General features: G+C 34.2%; 1 protein-coding gene across 1 annotated transcript; it reads right to left on the bottom strand.

Annotated features, from left to right (window-relative positions):
* Positions 1-19,148: 19,148 nt before the first annotated feature.
* On the bottom strand, positions 19,149-23,467 carry LOC105791258 (DNA-binding protein BIN4). Its single transcript, XM_012619250.2, has 12 exons — positions 23,091-23,467; positions 22,705-22,882; positions 22,334-22,395; positions 21,738-21,987; positions 21,535-21,593; positions 21,397-21,450; positions 20,545-20,662; positions 20,181-20,227; positions 20,075-20,101; positions 19,881-19,956; positions 19,548-19,687; positions 19,149-19,424 (listed from the first exon to the last, which is right to left on the bottom strand). Exons 1-12 carry the CDS (start codon positions 23,136-23,138, stop codon positions 19,323-19,325), a joined length of 1,161 nt encoding a protein of 386 aa, XP_012474704.1. The 5' UTR covers positions 23,139-23,467; the 3' UTR covers positions 19,149-19,322.
* Between the last annotated feature and the right edge of the window lie 2,731 nt (positions 23,468-26,198).

The raw sequence follows: 26,198 nt of genomic DNA on the forward strand, positions 1-26,198 counted from the left end.
ACCCCTATTTTAATTTATTTTTCAATTCTAATTTGACCCAAAACATTTATTTTACCCAAAAATTATTTAAAACTATAAAATTAAGTTTTCTAAAAATATTTTTATTTTTCTAAATGTTATTTCTTGATTTTAAATAAAATTAAGCTAACTAAAATTTACTAATAAACTCGATTAACTCCTAATTTTCACTCGAAACCCAAAGAACTTACCTAAAACTACTAGACCTATTTTTAGTGTCTTACAATTTCAGCATGAAATTCTTGTGAAATTTCAATAATTATGGGTTTTATTTGAATAAATAAAAATTCAGCAGGCTGGGTTTTGGGCTTAATTGTGATGATTGTGTAAGTTTCAGGTTTAGAAACTAAAATGAATAAAAGATAAAAGTGTAAAATATTGATAAATGGTCAAATATGTGAATTTAAGTGTTTTAAGGTATTTGAATTGGTTAAATTGAATTAAATTATTATATTAGATCAAGAAATGGAGTAGTCGATTGATAATCGCAGGAAAGGAAAAGTCGTTGAATAGTCGTCATCGAAATGTTGGTAACTACTTCTTTTTGGCACGTTCGTATTAGATGCTCTTATGTTTATTAATGTTGAAGTCATAGTTGTATATAATTGTTTGTATATATGTTTTTAGAAAACATGGCTGATAAAGGTAAGTTATAAATGTGATTAAAGACTTAAATGGAAAAATATGACTTTGTATTGGTTCAAATTAAAACATGTTATGCTATGGAAAGTTGGTATCAAATTAATCTTGGTATATGGTTAATATCATGGAAGGATCAAGGTATGCAGGTTAAGCTCGTGTGAACTTTGTGAATAGCTAGGATACAAATGACATGCCATTAGGGCGTAGCAGACACTTTGTGTTGGTGTTATATTTAGCAGGCACTAGTTGTTTGTGATTTCAGTAGTAGGTACTCTATACCGGTGTTGCAATAGGAGGCACTCTGTGTCGATGTTATCTTTAGCAGGTACTATGTACAGGTGATGGATACCGTATCGATGCCTTGAAATCCTGCATTTGCTGCAAATTCTCTGAAGCTTGTGTGAGCAACATCGTGTATCGATTAATGCCCTTTTGTCAGCTTATATGAACATTACCCTTCCATGTATCCGAAGTCAATTTATTGTTGTTCTCCAGGAAAAATAGTTAACTATCAAAATGGAAATAAAATGAGATGATATGTTGAATTATATTTGGTTGATTATATCTTGTGATGTGAATCTTAACATGTTATGTATTGATGATGTGAATGATTTAGGTTTAATCATTTCGTATAGTTGGAATGATGAAACAAGGCAAAGGTTCGTTAGTTCTATGTTATAAATATGATTTGTAAATTAAATTGACAGGTATATAATGTTTTTATTTTACAAATTTACTAAGCTTTACGTAAGCTTACTTTATTTCGTTTTCTTTTTTGTAGATTGTTGGCCTTTTGCTGTCGATTGGAACGTTGTTGGATATCACACTATCCGGCAACTCATTTGCTAGCTACTTGTTTATTTGACCCGGTTATAAGTGGCACGTAAATAGGGTTTCAGTTATGTATGCTATAAGCATTATGGTCATATTTTATGCCATTTGAAGTATAATATGTGTATTTATGTAAATCCTAATTAGTATCATTGGTTGCTTATAGTGTGGAATGGTAAATGTATTTTGAATGGTTGATTTGGAATGTTTAGGTTAATAGGTGTCTTGGAATGTTTTGTGCTTTGTTGAAAATGATTTTTTTTTTTTTTTTGTAAATTATGAACCCAGAAATGGATTATATTTGCATTTGAAATTTGACATAAATGGATGTACTTTGGCATTTGGTATTTAGAACTTGATTGGTGATTGAATGAGTTTAACTTGTTGATTATGTTTTGACTTGAATGATTATTTGTTTATATTTGAATTGTGGTGCCAATGAAGGCATATTGGTTAGACATATAGGTTGATTGTGAATTGGTATAATTTGGCATGTTTTGCCACATTTTGAATAGGTTTGAAAGTTGGTTAATACACAGTTTTCAGTCTAAGTTTTGGTATGTAAAATGGCTTATGTTTGAAGGTATTTTTGGGCACACACGGCATGGGATATGGTTTGCCACATGATCGTGTGTCCCACACAGTTGCATAACATGGCCATGTGCCCTCTTGATTTTTGGTCCAGGTTTGTCCACATGGTCTCAGAGAGTTACACGGCCTGGCGACACGACTGTGTGACCTTGAGTTACATAGGCACCAGTTGTTACACGGTTTAGCCACACGACCATGTTCATGAGCCACACAAGCTGAGCTCTGTCACACGGCCGTGTGTCCCATGTTTTCACTTTTTACTCAAAATTTTTTAAAATTTTCATTTTAATCCAGAATTGTTCCTGGGTTGTTTTAAATGTTCAGTAAGTTCAATTTAGGTTTCGATTTGATTGAAGAGCATGGAAATGATTGCATAAGAATTATTTGGTTATGTTTAATTAAATTATGAATAATGTTAAAGTTTTATAGCTGTAATACCTTATAGCTCGAGTCGGTGGCTAGACCGGGCATAGGGTGTTACAACTTCCTAAGCATCGACTTGTAGCATTCCCATGCTTCATACAGGGATTCACCTTCGTATTGTTTAAAGTTGGAGATTTCTCACCTAAGCTGAATGGTTCGGCTAATCGAGAAAATTTGTGTAGGAATTTTTCTGCTAGATCGTTCCATGTGGTAACGGAAATTGGTTCTAACGAGTCCAACCAATCAATTGCATTGTCATACAAAGAAAATGGAAATAACCGAAGACACACAGCATCATTGGACACTCCGTTATACTTAAAGGTGTTATAAAGTTGTAGAATCCGCTTCAAGTATTGGTTCGAATCTTCTACCATATCTCCCTTAAATTGCAAGGTATTTTGGATCACCTGAATCGTGACCATATTTATCTCAAAATTATTGGCATTAACCATTAGCCATTTGATTCTACCTCGTACTGTATCTAGTGTAGGTAGGGTGTACTCACGCAATGTCATTTGATCCATTAAGATTTCTTCCCGGATATTTATTGGTTGCTCTCATGGATCTTTAAATAAAGGATTTTTTCGGGGTAAATTAATTTCCACAGGTGGATTAGTATTCATCGACTGACGATTGCGCCTAAGTAGTTGCTCTAGATCTTGATATGGCTTGATTGGGGTGCTAGAGGTCCGGGTCATAAACAACTTGAAAAATTAAAAATAATTAAAAATTAAAAATAAATAAACAAAAATTAAAAATATCGTATTTAGAGGCTTTAACGTTCCTATTTATCTTATTAAGTGTAAAGATATTTTCAAGACTTAATGCCAAAACTCAACGACGCCAACAACTTGACCGCCTATAAACATGTTATCGTTTATAGTATAAATATCACATGAAAAATATATAAAATTAGATTGACGGTATCCGCAAGTATATGGGTCAAATTGTAATATAGTATTTGTGTACAATAGGACACAAGAAGTATTCTGAGTATCGTACCCTAATGGAGGTTTATTAAATCTATAGAAAATCTTTTTATAGTAATAAGTCTAATTGATTAATTAATTGGTTGATACTCACTTATCTCCCGACCTCACTTTCTCAACCAGGATAAATTACGATTTACTCAATGAAACTTACCTCTCGACCTCGTTTAACCTATGATTACTTCATAAGGTTGTCAAGCCTAGGGTTTAGGAATGCATAATTTAAACCAACTAATCCTATTAGGAAACCCTAAATCCTCCATTAATCACGTCCCCATCCATTTTTAATCTCCCTTAAGAGATTTAGTCACTCTTGTTATTCATAATTTTAATCTCTATTGAAAAAACATGTAAAACAACATAAATGAATCAAATGAGAACAGAGATTACAATAATCCTGATTTGATACTGATGGAAGCATGGAGTAGAAAATATCTCAATTGGAATAACAAATATCATCGCTTGTGAAGAAGAAATAAATGAAGTACTTTAATTAAATAAAAGAACTCTTGGATTGAAACTAATTCCAAGAGGAAAGAACAAAGAGTTTATGAAAAGTAAAAGAAAACTTAATCTAATCCTACTCCTAAACTACGAGGTTTTTGGATGCGTCTAAGATGACTTAGTTACATCAAACCCCTAAGGTTTTATTTATAGGAGCGTTGACAACCCAAATTAGGTCTTCGACACGTCCTAGGCTTTGTATAAAGTTGATTGTGCAGACGAAAATAGCCCCAGAATACTTGGGCACCACGTCGAAGCTATGTCATGCCATGCAAGGTCTATGACGCGACGCGACATACAAATTGTGCCTACTTTGGTTTGTTTCATGCTTTGATGACTTGAGAAGCTTTTGCATCATTCTACCCTTGATCCTACACTAATTTAGCCTATTAATAATCATCCTACGCACTCAATTACAAAAATTAGCAGTACCTAAGGCCCGTGTCGGCCAATAGGTCACAACACTCACAAAATGTATTAAAAAACACTTCTATTATTAGCTTTTACTACTAAATACAAAAAATGTAATGATAAATTCTAAATTGGCTAGAAAACAAGCTCTTTAAGTGTGGAAATAGACCTAAATTACTACTTCATTTGATGTCAGATCATATACTTGCATCTTTGGCAAACCATACATTCCTCGACCCAATGTTTGACATATTAGTCAACCCTTTCCAGTACACAAGACGGCCAATATATGGCGAATTGATGATCTTGAAGTGGTTAAACAAATCCTTTTGAAGATCTTGATTAGCTCCCATAACCAATTTTCCTTTCCTCCTAAAACATTTTCCATCCCAAGTGTATTTTGGGTAGGAAGAGGGTTGGTGTTGTAGCTCAAGACAGTTTTTTGAGCTTGGGGTCATCTTGCCAAAAGTGTTGCACTCTAGTCAATAGATCAAAAATAACTGAACTACTAGTCATTTAAAGCAGTTGACAAGAATAGAGGTTGCCTGGAAAGTTTATCTGCCACTACATTACTACATTACTACTACCTTTCCTATACACCACATCAAAATCATATCTTAACATCTTATCCACCTAGCGCTGCTGAAAAGGGGTGATAGCCTACTGATTAGAGAGATATCTAAGGCTTTGCTGGTCAGTTCTTATTCGAAAATGGCAACCAGTCAAGTAGGGGTGCTACTTTTTTACAGCAAAAAGGACTACTAGCATATCTTATTCATAAATGGACAAAGCTTTGTGTCTCACCCCGAGTTCTTTGCTGAATAAAGCAATGGGTTGCCTTTCTTGTTGGAGGACAACTCCTACTCCCAGGTTACTCTCATCTGTATCTATGCAAATTCCAAGATGATATTTAGTCCAAATTTGAACAGAAGTAGAACTTAAGGCATGTTTTAGTGCCTAGAAGGCTTTTTTAGCTTGCAAGGTCCAACCCCACTCAGCCCTCTTAAGAAGATCAATCAATGGCTTGGCTATGGCTTCATAGTTCCTGATGAATCTTTTATAGTACCCTGAGAGGCTAAGGAGGCCTCCAATCTCCTTGACTAATTGTGAAGTTGGCTAAGACAATGCACTCATCACTTTGGAAGGATCCATGGCTACTGTCCCTTGTGAAATTACACAGCCAAGGTATTCAATCTTGCTAGTGGAAAACTGACACTTACTCCTCTTGGCAGAGAGCTAGTGGCTCTTCAAAATGAGGAAAACCTCCCTTGGATGCAACAAGTGATTTGACCATGACATGGAGTAGACCAAAATGTTACCAAAGAAGACCATTACTAACTTCCTCAATAGGGGCTTGAATATTGAATTCATCAAAGATTAAAAGTTGGAAGGGGCATTTGTGAGGCCAAAGGGCATGACCTAAAACTCATAATGCACTTCATGTGTTCTAAAAGTTGTCTTGTGGATATCAGGCCCTTGCATTTTGATTTGATTGTAGCCTGACCTAAGGTTCAGCTTGGAAAGGAACACATCTTATCCCAACTCATCCAGGAGCTCCTCAGTAATTGGAATAGGAAACTTATCCTTAATGGTCAACTGGTTAAGCTACCTATAATCCACACATAATCTCCAGCTATCATCTTTTTTCTTAACCATGACAATAGGGCAAGAAAAAGAACTATTGCTATCCCTACTAATGCCAGCTTGAAACATCTCATGGATCAATTTCTCTATTTTTTTTTTTGCATAGTAGGATATCTATAGGGCCTAATTTTAACCACTGAAGCCTCATCTTTCAATGGTATCCTATGGTCCTGTAGGTGAGGTGGAGAAATCCCTCTAAGTGTCTAGAATATTTCATTATATTCTTCTAGCGAACTTTACAAATCTCTAAGTATGAAAACAATGGCCACTAATAAGAAAGCTTGCACAAGTGCAACCATCATCATGGCACAAAGGCTCATTGGTTGGCCAACAAGGGAAAAACACTTGGTGGATCGAGTGGCCTCCAAGAGCTGAATATCCCCTAAATAATCCCTTGAAACATATAGGTTACCCCTTCATAGGTGAATTGCATTGTTAGAGAACTAAAGTCCCACACAATAATTCCTAGAGAGAGCAGCCACTGAGTGCCTAACACCATATCACAACTTTTCAAAGGTAACACAAAGAAGTTAGTGATAAAATTGGTGTTCCGAGTCCTCCAAGCCACCCTTTTACATATTCCATACGATGATAAGCTACCCCCATCAACAATTGTGACCTTAAACTTGGACATCTAGTTGACTGGAAAAAATAATTGTCTAACCAACTTGGCACAAATAAATTTGTGAGTGCTACTTGATTCCACCAATATGATGACCTGAGTAGTTCCAATACTTGATGCAATACGCATGGTGTTGTGACCCTGGGATCCTTGGATAGCATGTAAAGACAGAACTGGACCCTTAGCAGCATATTCATCAACTGTTGTACCCTCTAGTTGATCAAGACATTCATGGATTTTTTCTCATTCTCCATCTGAGCAGGGATCCACTAACAATTGGTAGAGTTGAGACTTTACAGAATTGTGGCCTACACTGTATTTAGCTCCACACCAGAAGAATAATCCCTTCCTCTTTCTATCCTTAATCTCAATTGAAGATAAGGACCGAGTAGGTCCTTAGCTGGACCACCAGACCCTAAGGTTTCACTAGTCTGCGAGATATGGCTTATTATCACATTACTCTTTGGCATGAGATGGTTTGAGGGCATAATCAATGTTGCACTATTAGATGCTCCCATTCGGTTAATAAGTCACACTTGGGTGAACTATTGAGTGTGTTCTCCACCTATCTTGCTATCAAGAAACATTCCACCAAGGATTTAGTTTTAAAGACTTGTAAGTATTGGTCGATCTCAATCTCCAGATTGTTTATGAAAATACTCAAGGCATAAGTTTCTGGTAAGTGAAGTTGATTCAATAATCTAAAAGTGGTTTCATGGAATTGGCCCACCGCCTCCTAAAATTTGTTCCACCGAATCGTGGATACTCCAACTTCTGAGATCATTGGATTGGTTCCATACTACCCAAACGGTGAGAGGTGTTTATACTTCCTTGATCGACCATATGAAAGATTGCAAGAGCCTTCTTTGGAGGAAACCCAGGTAGAGGGCCACTTAAGATTCCTTTCCTTTTATCCAGAAACTGCCTAACAGGGAAGGGCAAATCTGATTTCCAAAATACTACTCAAACAGCCATTGCAACTCCAACTTGAGCTCCCCCTGAAAATCTTGTTTCAAATCCTTAAAGCAACCATCTAGTTTGGTGTCCCATTGAGAAAGTTCAGTTTAAAGCTTGGCAACCTCATGTTGAAGGTGACCAACCTCCTACAATTGAGTTGTAATCTCGTCTTTGACCATCAAGGATCATCTTGCTTTGATACCTTTGTTACAGGTTGAATCGAAAAGTGAAAGAAAAGAGGAATAAGAGGAGGAGAAGAAGAGAAAAACAACATAGAATTCAAAAAGAATAGTAGTTCATTCCTAAAATTTCATAACTGCTTCTCGGGTTCCCTCCTTGCTAAAAAGGTAAGACAGTTATAGGTGAGGGAAAATTGGTTACTCAGTTGCTATGAGACAACTGTTAACCATCAGTCCAATGCACATCGTTTCATTAAAATTAAATTTTAATCAATTGAAACACAACCCTAAATGCAATGTATTGACTTCTAATGCTAAACATGTTTTTTCAAAAAAGTTTTAGACATTAAACGCTGCATTGCAGCACTAACACAATCAGCTACAACTATCATAATGATTTTTATTTCTACTCTTAAAACAACCCATACCACTCAAAGTTTTTTTTCTTGTAAATCAAAAAGGTGCATGAATGAAAAAGATGATTCCATAAGCCTTGTTACGAAGGGAAAAAATTTGGGTTTTTAGTATTGTCATAGATTTATTTGGGTGTAAGATAATGATATATGTTTTCGACAAAAAAATTTGGTTTGTACAATAGAATTCTTAGATTACTTAAAAAATTTAGTTTTTTTTAGATTTATTTGGGTGTATGATATTGATGTATGTGATAGCTCAATAAAGCAAAATGAAAATGCCAAGAGGGGGTTGAATTGGCCTTTAAAAAAGTTGGTGAAAGAAAAGGCAAGAATGAAACAAAAAACATAAAGAATTTAGAGCGATTTAGCCCCAATTTCCTACTCCATTACCTTAGCTTTCCACCACTAAGGATTTTCCCAAATTCACTAATTTGTTCAACCTTTGAGGACAAGGTTTAACCTTACAACTCCTTAAGAATTATACCCCAAATCTTAAGTTTTAAACCCTGTCCAAGAGATACAAATGAGCAAACAAAGAACCAATCATTACAAGATAAAATTGTTTGCAAATTGAAGCACAAATACAATGAGATACACTTGAGCAAAAGAATTGAGATAAAGGTCACAAGTGTATGTAAGAAGAATATGAAAAATTAAGCTCTAAGGCTGTTTGATTAATGATTTTTGCTTGAAAGTGCTTTCTTGGATGTTGTAGGACTTTGAAAGATGGTATTTATACCCCCTAAAAGATTTTCAACCATTAAGGTTGTTGGTGAAGTTAATATGGTTGTTGGGGGTGTAAAACCAAAGCATTTATTTCACCTGCAACTGCGAGTATCGATACCTCCAAAAAAGGTATCAATATTTTTTTATCATAAATGCTAATTCAGTGACAATTGGAATGAAATAATCGATACTTAAAAAATATTTTATCAATACTTCCTGAAATAGGTATCGATATCGAATCGATACTTCGTAGGGTTTGTGAGAAACAAAATACTACTTTGGTATCATTTTTAAGAAAGGTATCGATTATTTTTAAAAAAAGTATCGGTACTGGAAACATGGTATCAATAATTTTTAGGGTTTGCCTTTTTGTCTTGATTTTTCTAAAGGTATCGATATTTCCAAAATTTTTATACTTACTTGTCCATAAAGTATCAATACCTTTTGTCCTAGAAAAATTTGACTTGTTTGAAAATCATTTTAAAATGATTTTAACTTTATTGAAATCATTTTGACTTGATTAAAATCATTTGCACTTGATTTTAAAATTTTTCAAAGTTTTATCTTTTAGACTTTAATTTTAAACATTATTTTTCAATTTTATCTTATATTCAAAAACACTTTTAATTTGTTATATCAAAATATTTTATCAAATAAAGCTTAGTTTAACAATATCCCCTTTTGATATAAAAACATTTGGTAAATTTGTTTTTGAATAATTACTCCCTTTAATAAAATATATTTTAAATTTGAGGCCAAAATAAAATTTGTCATTCAAGTTGGCGATCATTTTACCTAAAATAAAATTTGGTCACAAAATTTGCATTTAGTTATCATCAAAGAGTAATCAATCAATTTACCTTAATTTACCTTTTCTTCTCCCCTTTTTTGTTATTTCAAAAGACAAATAAAGCTTAAGGAGAAAAGAAGTTAGCTCATCAAAAGATAGATAAAGTTGAATGAGCATTTAAAATATATATATTTTAAAATACAAAGAAAGCAATAAAGTGCAATAAAGAGATATAGGCATAAACAAAAAAATAAAGGTGCAAATATTATGAAAATGAAATGTATGGTCTAGAGCTGGTCTAATCATCATGATGAGGGAGAAAGGAGGCATTGAAGGGAAATAGGCTAAGATAGATGCCATTTGCATCTCTAAAGTCGAGAGGGGAGATTTAACATCTCCCCTGAGACCTCGAATGTCATTGCTCAAGGAATGGATAGCATCGAGGATAGCGCTATTAACCTCGGAGGAGGGTCGAGCACCATGCAAAGAAAAAGCCAGTGGAGCAACGGGCTCGGGTACCAGAATATTGTCAAAAGTAGCATCGACGTCATCATCTTCATTATCTGTCGGATGGTCATGTTTAATCCAGGTGTTAGTGGCAACATCGAAATGATATCTCGTATGATGCAGGGTCTCATAACTAATAGGTTGGTTAGAAGCAACAGGGGTGTCTCCATGGGTGCTACTACCTAATTGCCTAAAAACGTATAACAAATACGTGCCATGAGGAAGAGTGACATTTGTAATTATCCTCCTTCCAATAGCTTCCGTAATGTCATTAAACAAGATAAGTGCAAGATCAAGACACATATCAGATTTAAAACAATCGAGCCACCAATATTCGGTGTTTCAAAGCTTGGCATGGTTTTTGATTAGTCTTAGGTTCCAAGCGATAATTAAATAGAGGGCATGGTTATGGAGATTGAATTCAGATGTCGATCCGGACTAGATAAAAATAGAGGGATCAAAATGCCCTTTTACATCAGAGGAACCTCCGGAAGGTAAGTGAAGATAACCGTCAAACTCTTTGAGAGTGAGGCAAATAGGAGTTCCCATTAAAAATGAGGTGAGGGTAGAAACGGTATCACTAGACTCAACATGTTCAAGTTTGGCATTTGAAAAGAAAGCTCGAACATGATTTAAATACGTTGGCAAAGAAATAATTAAAAATGTTATCCACCCCTAATTTTGTAAAATAGGGAGATAAGCGAAGCAAATAGCCTCTAACCATATCAACTTTCCTAGCCTCCCAAACACTTTTTGATGCAAAATATGAGTTAAAAATATACCGAGAGTGTGAGTTTTGAAAACATGTGCTAAAGGATGACTCCAACTCACTAGATGGATTAGAAGAAGATGCACTAGTTCTAGAACATTTCTTTTGGGTCATTCTAATTATGAACCACTTAGAAAAACACTAAAACCAAAAAAAAATCTCTTTAAGGAATTTTGTCAAACACTTGGTGGGTTAAGGTTTGAGAAAAATTTTAACAAAGATATTTAGGAATAAGTGACCTCCTGCAATAAAACATGATATACATTGTTCAAAATATCCTAATAAGCCATCAAAAAATATTATTTCAACCTACATTCGTCAAAATCAACAAGTTGAAAGTTTTAGTTATTTACCTCAAAAATGTTGAAATAAGAAAAATCTTCAAGCAAGGATGAGCAAATCTTTTGAAAATGATGTTTGAAGATGTAAAAGGGCCAATATTTGTCAAAATTTTGAAGAAATTTGAAAAAAATTGGAGAGGAGATGAGAGGTTTTTTTGTGAAGGGAAAAACAAATTTTAGGGTTCTTTGTTTTAAGACAGTAGCAGGTACCTTTAAAACCCCAGTGGTATTGATATTTTTTCACGAGTATCAATATTTTTATAAAAGTATTGATATTTTTAAGTTGGTATTGATACCAAATTACCATTCAGTTTTCCAAGTGCAATGAAATAGCAAAAACGAGATATTTAGGTTGTATAGTTTTCTAAGGGTCCAAAAATGACTCCAAAACTGTTTCTTAACATTTCATATGCATAAAGATATGTAGTGTAAGTAAAATACATGAAATGCATGAAGTAAAGATATGTTCAAAAAAATGACTAAGTTGATACCACTTCTCTAAAATGTAAAAGGAAATGAAGTCAAAATAGAACAGTTTTTTCACATGAAACTCCCCCTACCTTTTTACATATAAAAGCCATGAAATCTATACTCAACAAGCTTTTTGTGATGAAATAATCAAATAAGGTGCAAGAAGATTGTAAACACAAAGTCAACGCAAGGTTGTTAAACATATTTCTCCCCTAAGTGTCCAAAATCTTTCTTTTTCTAATGGTTTTGTAAAAATGTCAACTAATTGGTTTAAGGTGTCTATATACTCTAGAACTATTTCACCCTTTTGGACATGATCTCTAATTAAATGATGTCTAATTTCAATGTGTTTAGTTCTAGAATATTGGATGGGATTTTTAGTGAGACAAATAGCACTAGTATTATCACACTTGATAGGAACGGTATCTACATCAATTTGATAGTCCTTAAGTTGTTGTTTTATCCATAAATTTTGAGCACAACAACTACTAGTAGAAATATATTCCGCTTCGGTGGTGGACAATGCAACACTATTTTGTTTTTTTGAAAACCATGAAATTAGAATGTTGCCTAAAAATTGACAAGTACCGAAGGTGCTTTTCCTATCTAATTTGCAACCTCCAAAATCCACATCCGAGTAAACATGCAAGCTAAAGGATGACTCTCTGGAGTACCAAAGACCTAAATTTGAAGTATCTCTAAGGTATCTAAATGTTCTCTTAAGGGCTTGCAAATGTGATTCCTTAGGACAAGATTGGTATCTAGCACACAAGCATACACTAAACATAATGTCGAGTCTACTTGCGGTAAGATAAAGCAAAGAATCAATCATTGACCTATATAATTTTAAATTGACACATTTACCTTTCTCATTTTTGTCAAGCTTTGTAGAAGAACTCATTGGAGTAGCTTGTGGTTTGAGAGTGTCCATCCCAAACTTTTTGAGCATGTCCCTTGTGTGCTTAGCTTGATTGATGAAGATACCATCCTTTCTTTGCTTGATTTGGAGTCCCAAGAAGAAATTTAGTTCTCCCATCATGCTCATCTCAAACTCACCTTGCATTAGCTTAGAAAAATTCTTGACAAATAATATCATTAGTAGAACCAAAAATAATATCATCAACATAGATTTGAACAACTAATAAATCTTTGTATTTTCTTTTAAAAAAAAGTGTTGTGTCAACCTTCCCTTTAAAAAAATATTTTTCAATAAGAAAATTTGATAATCTTTCATACCAAGCTCTAAGAGCTTGTTTCAAACCATATAATGCTTTTGAAAGTTTGAAAACATGGTTTGGAAATTTGGATCTTCAAAATCGGGTGGTTGTTCAACATACACTTCTTCACTTATAAAATCATTTGGAAAAGCACTTTTTACATCCATTTGATATCATTTAAAATTATTAAAGCATGCAAAAGCTAAGAGCATTCTAATGACTTCCATCCAAGCTACAAAAGCATATGTTTTATCATAATCTATTCCTTCCTCTTGAGTGTAACCTTGAGTAACAAGTCTAGCCTTGTTCCTCACTATGTTACCACTCTCATCTAGTTTGTTCCTAAAAACCCATTTAGTACCTATAATAGATTTATCACTAGGCCTATCAACTAGGGTCCATACATCACTTCTCTTAAATTGATTTAACCTTCTTACATAACCAATATTCAATATTTATCATTTAATGTTTCTTTGATATTTTTAGGCTCAATACATGAAATAAATGTAACATACTTACAAGTATTTCTAAGAGAAGATCTAGTAATTACCCATTAGGATGGATCTCCCAAAATCATACCATCCTTCACATAGTTGAACTCTCTTGGATGAGTGACTTCTCTTTCCTCAATTGAAAGCTCTTCTAGAGCATCTTGTATTTGTTCTTGAATTTTTCCATTTGATGATTGATCCTCTTTGTTGAAAAATTATGCACCATCATCATCAACACAAAAATCATTTTTAAAAGGAGGATTAGAGTCATAAAAAAAAACATGTAAAGGCTTTTCTACTACTAAAGTTCTTTTGTTAAAGACTCAATAAGCTTTACAATTTAAAGAATAACCAAGAAAAAGTCCTTCATCACTTTTTGCATCAAATTTACCAAGATTATCTTTCCTATTGTTTAAAACAAAACATTTGCATCCAAAAGGGATGAAAATAGCTAATGTTAGGCTTTTTTTTTTGGAAAAGTTCATATGAAGTTTTATTAATAGGCCTAATGATCACTCTATTAACCATATAGCAAGCGATGTTTGTGGCTTCCACCCAAAAATATTTTCGTAAATTATTTTCGCAAAGCATGGTTCTAGCAATTTCTTCTAAAGTTCTATTTTTCCTCTCAACAACTCCATTTTGTTGAAACATTTATCACATAATTGACTAATACTCAAAAGATTATTCTTAAGACCATTGACATATAAGACATTTTCAATAATTATAGAAGAGTTTTTACCAATAGAGTCTATTCATTCAATTTGTTTTGTAGAGTTGTCGCCAAATGTAACTTCTCTTCTACTTTTTGGCTTCAAATTGATAAAGTGACTCTTGTCACCGGTCATGTGTCTTGAGCATCCACTATCGAGATACCATAAGTTTTTCCTTGAATAACCCACCTCAAAGTAATGTTTTTTTTTCTACAAACATAGAATTAAGATTTGATTTTTGGTACCCAAATTCTTTTGGGCCTATGAGCATTAGTTCCTATAATTTTAGTCCCTTTGGATATCCATTTTAAAATCAAGCTCCTATCTTGAGAAGTTATGAGTCCTTTAGGGACCAATACACTTTTAATGATTTTTCTCTTGTAAAAATTTTGGAGACCTCTATGTTTATAAAAATTAAAGCTATTTTTAACAAATTTTTATTTTGAATTTTCTCCTTTTTTCTAAAACTTTGTTAGAGTGAGATTTTTCACTCTTAAGCAACCCAGGTTGCTTTTGATGATCCTCATAAGCTTTTGAAAGTAAATTATGCAAGTCTAAATTTTTCTTTTCAATTTCACTAATAATTTCTTACATTTTATTTACTTTTTCTTCATGTTCATGATTGGTTTTGGATAGTAAGTCATTTTCATTTCTCAATTTTGAAACATTTTTCTTGTGTTTTGACATCATGACTTCAAATTCCAAACCCAATTCATCATAGGCATCTTGGAACTTATCAAAAGAATAATCATTTAAAGTAGATGGGTTAGAAGTTACCTTAATATCATCGATGACCATAAGGCAAAGATTGACTACTTCTTGATCTTCATTGTCTGATGAATCCTCATCACTCCAAGTAGCAACATGAGCCTTAAGTTTTTTTTTTTTTGCTTGACTCTCTTTTCTTCTATTGAAGACACTTAAACTTGATGTGTCCCGACTTCTTGCATTCATAGCATATGATAGGGTCCTTCTCTTTAGTAGATTCATTCTTGAGTCCTTCCTTCTTTTGGAATTATCTTCCTTTATTGGACCTCATGAACCTCTTGAATCTTTTTGCAAACATTTTCATCTCTTCATCATCATCATTATTGCTAAAGTCTTCATCCTTCTCACAAGTTGTTGATTTGAATGCAACTCCCACTTTCTTTGGAACTTCTTTAATTTCCTTTGCGTTATAGTTTATCTTCATTTCATACGTCAACAAGGAACCAATTAGCTCATCAAGGGAGAGTGAGTTGAGATCCTTTGACTCTTCTATTGCCGTCACTTTAGGTTCCCAAGATGTTGGGAGACTATTCAACATCTTCTTTACCATCTCCTTGTTGGGATATGTTTTTTCGAGAGCTTTGAGACCATTGAAAATATGAGTGAAGCGATCGAACATCTCATTGATTCCTTCTTCTGGTTTTGCCTTAAACAATTCATAATCAAATGTGAGAAGACTTATATCGGACTCCTTAACTCTGCTTGTCCTTTCATGAGTGACTTTAAGCTTGTCCCATATTTCTTTTACATTGTCACACAATGAGACTCAATTGTACTCATTTGGACCAAGACCACAAAATAGAGTGTGCATAGCCTTCGCATCTAATTGAACCTTTTTGATATCATTTTCATCTCATTCACTCTCTTCCTTTAGGACAATAACACCTTCGAACCTCTTTATTGGAATGGATGGCCCATTAGTAACTATCCTCCAAACTTCATAGTCGTTATCTTGGATGAATAGCTTCATTCTCATTCTCCAGTATGAGTAGTTGGTGTCATTAAATAGTGGAGGTCCCATAGTGGAATGCCTTTCTCCCAATATAGTGGAATTTTACTCTGATGCCATAAAGTAAATTTCTTAACTCGTAGCTTCTATCTTGAATCCCTTAAAGATCTTCTCTCTTGGTGGTAAAATCGTTTCTAGAGTTCTAGTTCTAATACCAATTGATATCTCGATGAAGCAAACCGAAAATGCCAAGAAGGGGGTGAATTGGCCTTTAAAAATTTTGGTGAAAGCAAAAGCAAGAATGAAACAAAGAACACAAAGAATTTAGAGTGGTTCGGCCTCAATTGCCTACTCCACTATCTTAGCTTTCCACCACTAAGGATTTTTCCAAATTCACTAATTTGCTCAACCTTTGAGGACACGGTTTAACCTTACAACTCCTTAAGATTCCTACCGCAAATATTAATTTTCAAACCCTCTTAAAGAGATGCAAATGAGCAAACAAAGAAACAATCCTTACAAGATAAAATTGTATGCAAACTGAAGCACAAATACAATGAGATACACTTGAGCAAAAGAATTGAGATAAAGCTCACAAGTGCATGTTAGAAGAATATGAAAATTTAAGTTCTAAAGTTGTTTGATTGATGATTTTTGCTTGAAAGTGCTTTGTTGGATGTGTAGGACTTTGAAAGATGGTATTTATACCCCCCTAATAGATTTCCAACCGTTGAGGTTGTTGGTGAAGTTAATATGGTCGCTAGGGATGTAAAACCAGAGCATTTATTTCACCTGCAACTGCAAGAATCGATACCTCCAAAAAAGGTATCGATATTTTTTTGTCCTTAATGTTAATTCAGTGCCGTTGGAATGAAATAATCGATACTTAAAAAATATTTTACCAATACTTCCTAAAATAGCTATCGATACCAGATCGATACTTCGTAGGTTTATGAGAAACAAAATACTATTTTGGTATCATTTTTAAGAAAGGTATCAATTATTTTCAAAAAGTATCGATATCGAAAACATGGTACCAATAATTTTTAGGGTTTCTGAAAACAGAATATATTTTTGGTCTCGATTTTTCTAAGAGTATCGATATTTCCAAAATTATCGATACCTGTCAATAAGGTATCAATACCTTTTGTCCTAGAGCAAATTTGACTTGTTTGAAAATCATTTTAAAATGAATTCAACTTGATTGAAATCATTTTGACTTGGTTAAAACCATTTGCACTTGATTTTAAAATTGTTTCAAAGTTTTATCTTTTAGAATTCAAATTTAAAATTATTTTATCAATTTTAACTTATATTCAAAAACACTTTTAATTTGTTATATCAAAATCTTTTATCAAATAAAGCTTAGTTTAATAGTATGTTTTTGGAAAAATTGGATTTGCACAATGAAATTCTTATATTATTGTAATAATTTTGGGTTGTTTTCTGGATTTTGTTTTTGTTCATATTGAGTTTTTTTCTAATGAGAACTTGGGTAAATTTTTATTTTAATTTTCAATCTGCAAATGAAAGTAGGAAAAGAGTAATTCTGGAAGAACACTATGAAGAACATGAATTAACCAGATTTTGTTTATTTTTACGTTAAAAACAGTTAATTATTTCATGAATTTAATATTTTAATATTTTTATACTTTTTTCTAATTTTATATATTTATTTTTCTAATTTTTAAAATATATTTGATAAATATATATATTTAATTTAAAAATGCCACATGGCGTGTTTTATTAGTCACTTATATTTTTTGACAACGTTTAAAAATTGGACTAAAATTTATAAGGTAATGAAACTTTAGGTACCAAATTGGATAAAAAATTTAGATACCAAAATAAATAAATATGTGTACTTCAGGATCAAATCGTGAATTAAGTCTTCTTAAGCCATAAAAATTTGATATAAAAGTTAATAAGCAAGAAATTATTATGTCATCATCAAAACCAAAGAATTAGATGTGAAAGCATACTTGAATTCATTATTATGTTAAATTTTTTTTAGAGAATGTGTCTCTAGCTAATATATAACTTTTGCCCATCAACTTTAAATTTTAGTTAGCCCATCATTAGAGGTGATCATGGGCCGGGTGGCCCGGCCTGACGGCCCACCCGAAATATGAGAGGGTTCGGGTAAAAATATATGCCCGAAATATGGGTTTGGACAAAAAAATAAGGCCCGTTTAGAAAATGGGCCGGGCCTCAGGCACCACTTTTTTGGCCCGGGCCCAGCCCGAATATATAATAAATATTTATTTTTTATTTTTTTATTTTAAAATATTTTTAAAATACTTTTTTATTTTTTTATTTTTAAAATAAACTTTTGGTGTTTATTAAAAAAATAGGCCGGGCCGAGCTTGGGCTTAGGAATTTTTCCCAGGCCTAGGACGCGGGCCAAAATTTTTTTCTGGGCCCGGCCCATGATCACCTCTACCCATCATCAATTAGAAATTGATTACGTAAATATCTACTCGTTATCCTATTAAATTACTTTTAATTTGCGTTAACATGTTATGATGATAAATAATATGTAATTATTATTCTTAATATATGTGAGATCCATATTATTCAACGTTAGAAACAGGTAGATAAAGGGAAGAATGAACTGAGAATTTGGTGGATATTCCAAAGAACTAAAGATGCAGCTAGTGGACAATTGCACCATTTCCTTGTCATTAAGATTGGGGAGGAAGGGACTAAGCCCAAGAAATTATGGCAAGGACAGATGCCAGACTATGGAGGAGTGATGTGTGAATTACTGTAATGGTGGCCGCTATTGGGGTGGTGATGAGGGATGCCATAGGGAACATGACCTTGGCAGAAGCTTGCAGAGTAAGAGCTGGTTCAACTCTAATGCATAGTTGTTGGGAGGAAGTTGCCAAATGTAATCATAGAGACGAATTCGCAATGGTTGTATATTGAGCTGACAGAAGGAAAAAGACGACGGAATTGGAGGCTAAAACCTATTGTGAAAGATAACAGAGTTGTGGCTCGTTTCAAAGAAAAATAAGTTGAGGTACATAAGAAAGCCAATAAGGAGGTTGACGGAGTCGCAACCCATCCTCTGGTCTACTTTGGATGGCCTGCCTGCCCTCCTATGTAGTCCTTGTAGTATTGAATAGATCACATACCTTACTAGTCGAAGTCTCTCAACATGTATCCGTGCAAAATGCTTGTAAATGCTGTCCTTCACTGTTAATTGTTTGAATAGTACAACAAATCTGATTCTTTTGGGCAAATGAAAATGCTAACTCAAGCCAATTAAAGAAATACAATATTACCAACCGCTAGCGTCCATAATTGGCAGCATATACAATAGAATTTTGAACAAAGATTTTGTCTGCTCATTTTTTGGCCTTGGGTTTCTTTGAAATGGCCTTCTTTCTAGCTTTCTTGGCTGGCTGCGACTTTCCTCCACCAGTTTTACCTCTCTTCCGTGACACCATCTGCAACACCACTTCCTTTATATTATATAAACATACAGAAATTCTTGCTATTAACAATAACAGCATTCTATTTTTGTCTAACTAACAAAGGTGCAGTTTAGTAAAAATAGTTTGAATACATACAGATGTTTTGTCAGCTCTTCCTTTGGATTTCCCGTTCATTTGGCCATCAATGTCCTCATTTTGATCAGTCTGATGAGGAATTGCCTTTGGCATCTTCTCAGCTTCATCCTCAGAATCAAATGAGAAGCCCTCTAGTGTACCTATTAATGCAAGATGATCAAATGTCAAGATGGGAGCAAATTCTTCATGGAAGCAGTTACGTGAAAATATGAACCATAAAATCTTTGATTGAAGCACAATTTGCTAGTTGGCCCCCAACCCACCGTCTCCTTTCTTCTCTCCACAAATGAATGAATAACTAAATGCAAAAATAAATAGCTAAAATAAGTGCACCTTCTACCATCGTTTCTGCTTCATAAACATTGGATTGTGGCTTTAGCTGAATGAAGTCGTTCATGATAGCCTCTATCTGAGAATAGAATATGAATTTGACAGGAGCAATAAACAAACCTAACAGCAACATCCAGGAAAACAACAAGCCTCTAACTGATCAAAGTAATACCAAAGTTTTAAGTTCTGGGACAAACCTTAGCCTCAGTCTGACCAAAGCTAACCTATACAACAAAAAATCTGGGTAAACATCAATTCAATCACAAATGTCCATAGAGAAAATGCAAGACAGAATTTACGCACAATGCAAAATGTTCTGCAAGGAACTATTGTTGTTTTGTAAATGGTTCCTGAGAAAATACCAAGTAACACCAGACATGAGAGAAGAAAAATAAGGTCTTCAAACTGGAAGTGGAGCATAGCTAAGACTTAATCAGAAAAAGAGGTACAAAAAGATGAAGTTTAACAGAACACTTAGTAACTTGCTGAATTCGAGTGCAAAACAAGTCCAAGTTATATAGGCATGCATCCATGTCTGCATGTCTGTCTTTTACCCTCCCATTGTCAGTAACTCACCAACCATTCAGAGATGATAGCTTAAAAGTTCAAATATAAGATAAACAGTTACATCATCTAAACCTATCAAAAGCATTCAAACAACACATGCCTTTTAAGTCTAAGAACATCTCATGATTTTCAGATGCAGAACCAGAAACTACAATTCGACCAACAGCCCCCATATCGCCACTCAAATCTATGGAATCCCCTTCACACTCAACAAGTGCCTGCACAAACCACAAAATTCTTGTTAATGACTGGTTGGCTTCTTTTCACAGTAGACGTGATCACATAGAATTTATTAAGTCCAGAGGATCTAAGATCTCCTTAACACAAATATATTTTGTTTATTGGAGGCTTTCCATTTTAGCATACAATTATATAAATAAAAAATCAAACCAAACCTAAAGGAATTTAGAGTAGGTTTGGATGGGCGGTACGTTTATTTGTAGTTAGTGTAAAAACAGCAATGGCAGTGAAATTAGATACTGTAACGTGAGACAAAAAGTAAGCAAAACGCACCGCACCGCACCCAATCGCCCATCCAAACCCACCCTTAGATTTTGAATTAAAATAAAGCATGAAGCTAAACCTAAATCCTTAAAAGTCCACAAGTAGAGAGACCAAATGTAACAGGATTTTCCCTTCTTCTTTTTTCTATTTTTGAAGAAACCAAATATACAAGTTAAGATTGGTTTCTAGGTTCTCTCAGGTTGTTTGTAGAGCTTTAGTGACTAAGAAAGTAACTAAATTAATAATCTTAGATTATTTCTGATTATAATCCTAGGAGCAATCACATCTTCCTTAATGATTTCCTGCACAATATAAAGGTTGAACTTCACAACAATTACAAGCAACTAAATGCAGTTCATCACCAATATAACCCTTTTTGAAACTCACAGCCTAGTCTCTAGTGAACTTGGTTGCAAATAAGCTATAACTATGACAAAATGTATCCTACCTTTGAGCGGTGAACTTTCTCAGACAGCACCAAAGGCAACCTTGAGGTAGAAACCTACATATCGTAAAATTTGAATAATTAAGTGACGAGGCCCAGATGACAAAAAGGAAATAACATAGTTTCTACCAATGGTCTTACATGAGGTTCAATGTGCTTTTCAAATGCCTCCTCGGCAGTTTCCACATTAACATCATTTTCTGTTAACATAACCCAACATTGCATGAAATAAATTAGGTAGCTTTATCACATAGTATCCTTTGCATCAGCTATTGAATGTTTTAAGCTAGCCAAACCCAATAAACGTTAAAATCAAACTTTACATTACAAATTCAGTATCATACCTGTTATCTTCGCATCATCTTTCACATTCTTCTCCTTTTTGGGAGTCTGACCCCTTGCTTTTACCCCCTTCTTTGGAGATTTTCCTTTAGAAGTCTTCTTTAGTGGAGACCTGTTGGCCCGGCCAGTCAGAACTGGATCACTTGCCTCTCCACTCTCTTCAGATAGAGACACTTTCTCCTTCCTTTGAGGAGAATGGCCAGGAAAAGACTCAGAATCGGATGATAACGTCCAAATCAAATGATTTGCTGCCTGTTCAACATCTAACCACTTTCATCAGCATCAATATTAACGGTGGTCCTCCAATCTAATCAGATTCATACCACGTTGGATATCTTTCTGTAGTAAATGTCTCAAACATATGAAGTAAAATTTACATTATAAAACTTTTATCATACTGTTAAATAAATGAAAATGGTTTTGTTCTACGATGAAATGATTCTTTCCAAAGCAAAATGTCTTTATTTTCATAAATTCCAAAACGATATCTAAAATCAATTTTTTAAGTTTGATGACATTTTTGATGAACCATGAAATGCAATAATAAAGGAGAACCCTGATTTAAGCAATCCCAAGGCAATATAATGTGATACCGTACATGAGATCCCAAGTGTTTCTCAGACATTTCTTCCATAGCGACCTTTCCATCCTCCTCACTCCCTGCATCATTGCTAAAAGTTCATATTGCACAAGTTGTAAATAACGAGGTCAAAATCAAAGAAAGGGTTCAGAAATCAGAAGCTGAAATATTATATACTTTTAACAATTCATTAAAGCATCATTTCAGTTATTTGGAAACAACCCTTGCGTCAGTTCCTAACTATCATAGGAGAATTACTCCTTTTCTACCTTCAGAGTCCTTCTGAAATATTATATACTTTTAACAATTCATTAAAGCATCATTTCAGTTATTTGGAAACAACCCTTGCGTCAGTTCCTAACTATCAAGGAGAATTACTCCTTTTCTACCTTCAGAGTCCTTGAAGGCGTCGTTTTTCTTCTTTCCAGAAGGCTTTTGCTTTACTTTATCGTGGTTTCTCTTTTCCAATGTATCTTCTTCATCAGCATCAGTTTTATCAACCCTACGCGGGCTACCATTTGGCGAAGAATTGGAATCCGAAGATAATGTCAGCGTAGAAGTTGGTGCCTAAAAACAAAGCAAATTCTCGCAAACCAGTAAGAAAACAATGTAAAGGTGCAAGAGCTGGCTAACTGCTATACGGTTAAAAAAAGAAAAGAGAACAATCTGATTAAACCTCAAACTTTAGCCATGAAAACAATGGGGAAAAAGCACGGTGCAGAGTGTCAAACAAATAAAAACATTTGAGAAGCTAAAGAAAGCAGCGTAAATATACCTGAAAAGAGCGCAGCCAGTCTGGAGAATTTTCCCTGGAGTTGTTCATTCCGCACCAATTATTCTTCCCTGATATTAGATTATACAAATTTATAACTCAGCAGCAAGTATAAGCTGCGAAAACACAAAACAAAATCCAAAGAAAATGTTATCAGAGAAACCCTAAAAGCCTAATGTGTGCACTGGGTAGCAGAACCAAACAAATTAAGAGTAATGCAACGGTGCCGGGTGTAGAATAGATCAAAGAGAAGAAAAAAAAACAGAAGAAGAAAGGAAAATGGAAAGTGATGAGTAGCAGAGAAAAAGAAACGGTTGAAATGAAAATGGAAGAAGAGAGAAAGAAGGAACAAGAGAAACGGAAGGGGGCATATGGAGTTCTAGGCCCAATACCCTACAGACATGGATTCGATTTGAGGATTGATACAGAGTTTTTGAGTTAGGGCTTTATTTACACTGGGCATTATTGGGCTCGGTGGAGGAGAGTTTGGGGCGAGGGAATTTGACCAGTTACATGAGTGAAACTTTTTTTCTTTTTGTTTACCAGATAAATACATTGACATAATAATATGCCAATCAATAGTGCTATATCGGACTTGCTTCTCAACATACACAAACTTCCATTGTTTTCACTCAAAATCCTACTTTGGAGGCTCTTCTTGTCCATTTGCTTTTTCCTCAACACTCTAAAGTTGCTGCTCCCTTTTACTAACCAACTTTACGTCTATCAATCCGATTAATATGTTAAACTACAATGTGCATGTAGTTTTGAAAATTGAAGTTTGAGAAAAAAATAAGAAAATCATATTTTCTTATTATTTTTATTTTAAAAATTTGATTTTTTCATTATTTTTTGGTTCATTTTTATCTTTGATTTTGTATATATACTTTTTCTTTTTCTTTTTTAAAAAGTAATATTTTTTAATTTCTATGGATTTTAATAAATATTAATTTGTTTCTTTTAATTTTCAATGTGATTGAATCGTATGGTTAAATTAGAATCGAGGTCTTATTCGATCAATTTAACATCCAGTCTAGTTTTACAACATTGATGTTAGCTTATATGCGAAATAAGCCATCATTGTATAAATGATCTAAGCTTTTATTTTGAATATATAGACTTCTTTAATGGTTACATATTAGTTTATTTTAGACATTAGGTTTACAAAGTTGTTTAAGAGAAATATTGTAATTGATAGGTGTAATTAGGTGTATACAATCACAGTCCTTTTACGCTTATTTTAGTTCACTTTTGAGTAAAATCAAGTCGTTTTAGGATTACATTGTGTTTTAGGTCATTTCTAGGTATGTTTGCTTTTTTGTGTCATTTTTAGCATTTTGATCTTATTCTAGACTTTTGTTAATAGATTATGCTTAAAGGTGCACTTGTGAATGTGTAGGTGTGTAGAATGCTAAAGTGCACAACGGTTTGAAGGTTCTTGAACAGAGAGTCACGCCACGATGTAAGGGATTGAGATAGCATAAGGTCAATAAGGCTGGAGATCACAATGTTGATTAATTAAAGGTCGCGACCTAACTCACTACTTGGTAATATCTTATAGCTTGGGTTCGATGACAGGACCGGGTTATGGGTGTTACATTTAGTGGTATCAGAGCTACAGTTTAGTGGATTCTAAGACTGAAACATAGCACGTATGAGTCTAGAAATACATGTCACTTATAAAAGATGATTATGTGATACCTTCAGATCCAATTTGATTTTGGTTTTTCATATAGATAAAAGATTTTGGCTGAGTTTAATCATGCTGCACCTAATAAAGTAGATAGTAATGTTCCAAATCCCAAGCAATGAGCTTCTTAAGGTACACCCTCGACTCAAAGGCATGGAAGTGAGGCGCGTGGTGCCTTATTTCAAATGATGAATGAGTGCTATTCAGATTTCCTATGAACTCACCCAGTGGCTCTGCAACCTCCACCCCGTACTGTGCCACTCTCAACACCCTCCCGTCCTCAAGGTTTAAATTGGTAAATGTTCACAGACCCCCAACCGATAAAATCTAAAAATGTAGAGCTAAGAAATTCTGATGGAAATGATATGATGATCCAGCTAAAACTGAGTATTGATTTGAAAACACACAACGAGTTTCCAACGAGATGATCTATTCGCCAAATGACTATTTGAGGTGTGTCGTCTCGTTATTGAAAGATGAGGCGTATCAATGGTGGACTACACTGATCATAATGGTTCTAAAAAAAAAGTAAACTGAGATTTTTTCCAAACTAAATTTCGAAAGAAATATATTAGTTCGTGGTATTTGGAAAAGAAGAAGAGAGAGTTTCTCGAGTTAAAATAAAGAAACAAGTCAGTCGCTAAGTATGAGAGAGAATTTGTTCGACAGTACATATACTCGAGAAATAGTTCCCACAAAAGCTTAAATTTGCACTCAATTTGATTGGGGTTTGAATGAAGAAATTCAAATGTTGGTTGGAGCTCTTGAAACTAAGGAATTTGTTGCTTTGGATGATAGAGCAGAGAAAATAGAAGATATATGTAACGTAAAGAAGCAAGTTGAAATGAAACATTGAGATTCAGGCAAGCTGAGTACGTCTAGATCTTTTCCCATTCTACCGAAAAAGTCTAAAGTTGTTCCAAATAGGTTCATGCCTCCTTCTGGATATGCAGAGAGAGATCGATCACGATATAATAAATCGAGACCTCAGACTACATCTGTCACCAATGTAGGTAGTATCTGGAATGTGGATAAGCCCGTATGTGAACATTGCGGTAAAAACCATTTTGGTGAATGTGGATTGAAGAGTGGGTTTTATTTTTTATATGGTTTAGCGAAGCATTATCTGAGGGATTGCCCACATAAGATTGAAATTAGTTTAGAACAAGTTACCAAACCAACGACCATTTCACAAAGAGGCAGGAAATAAGGACATAGAAATAATGTGGGAGCTAGTCGCAGCACAACACACAAGGTGATTGCGGCATCAAAAGGTCACACGCCAGCCCAAGCTTACACGATTCGGGCCAGAGAAGAGGTTGTTGCTCATGATGTGATTGTTGGTACAATTTCTCTTTCTGATGCTACTGTTTGTGCTTTAACTGATCCTGGATCAACGTATTTGTATATATGCACTGCAT

This window comes from Gossypium raimondii, chromosome 8 (genome assembly GCF_025698545.1).
Source record: "Gossypium raimondii isolate GPD5lz chromosome 8, ASM2569854v1, whole genome shotgun sequence".
Lineage (NCBI taxonomy): Eukaryota > Viridiplantae > Streptophyta > Magnoliopsida > Malvales > Malvaceae > Gossypium > Gossypium raimondii.

Bases quoted from the DNA above. Each gene is read 5' to 3' on its own strand.
- LOC105791258 (XM_012619250.2), bottom strand. From the start codon at position 23,138: ATGAACAACTCCAGGGAAAATTCTCCAGACTGGCTGCGCTCTTTTCAG. The intron at 22,883-23,090 runs GTATATTTACGC...CTTTGTTTTTAG, and splicing joins ACTGGCTGCGCTCTTTTCAG to GCACCAACTTCTACGCTGAC. The intron at 19,425-19,547 runs GTATGTATTCAA...GTGGTGTTGCAG, and splicing joins GAAGAGCTGACAAAACATCT to ATGGTGTCACGGAAGAGAGG.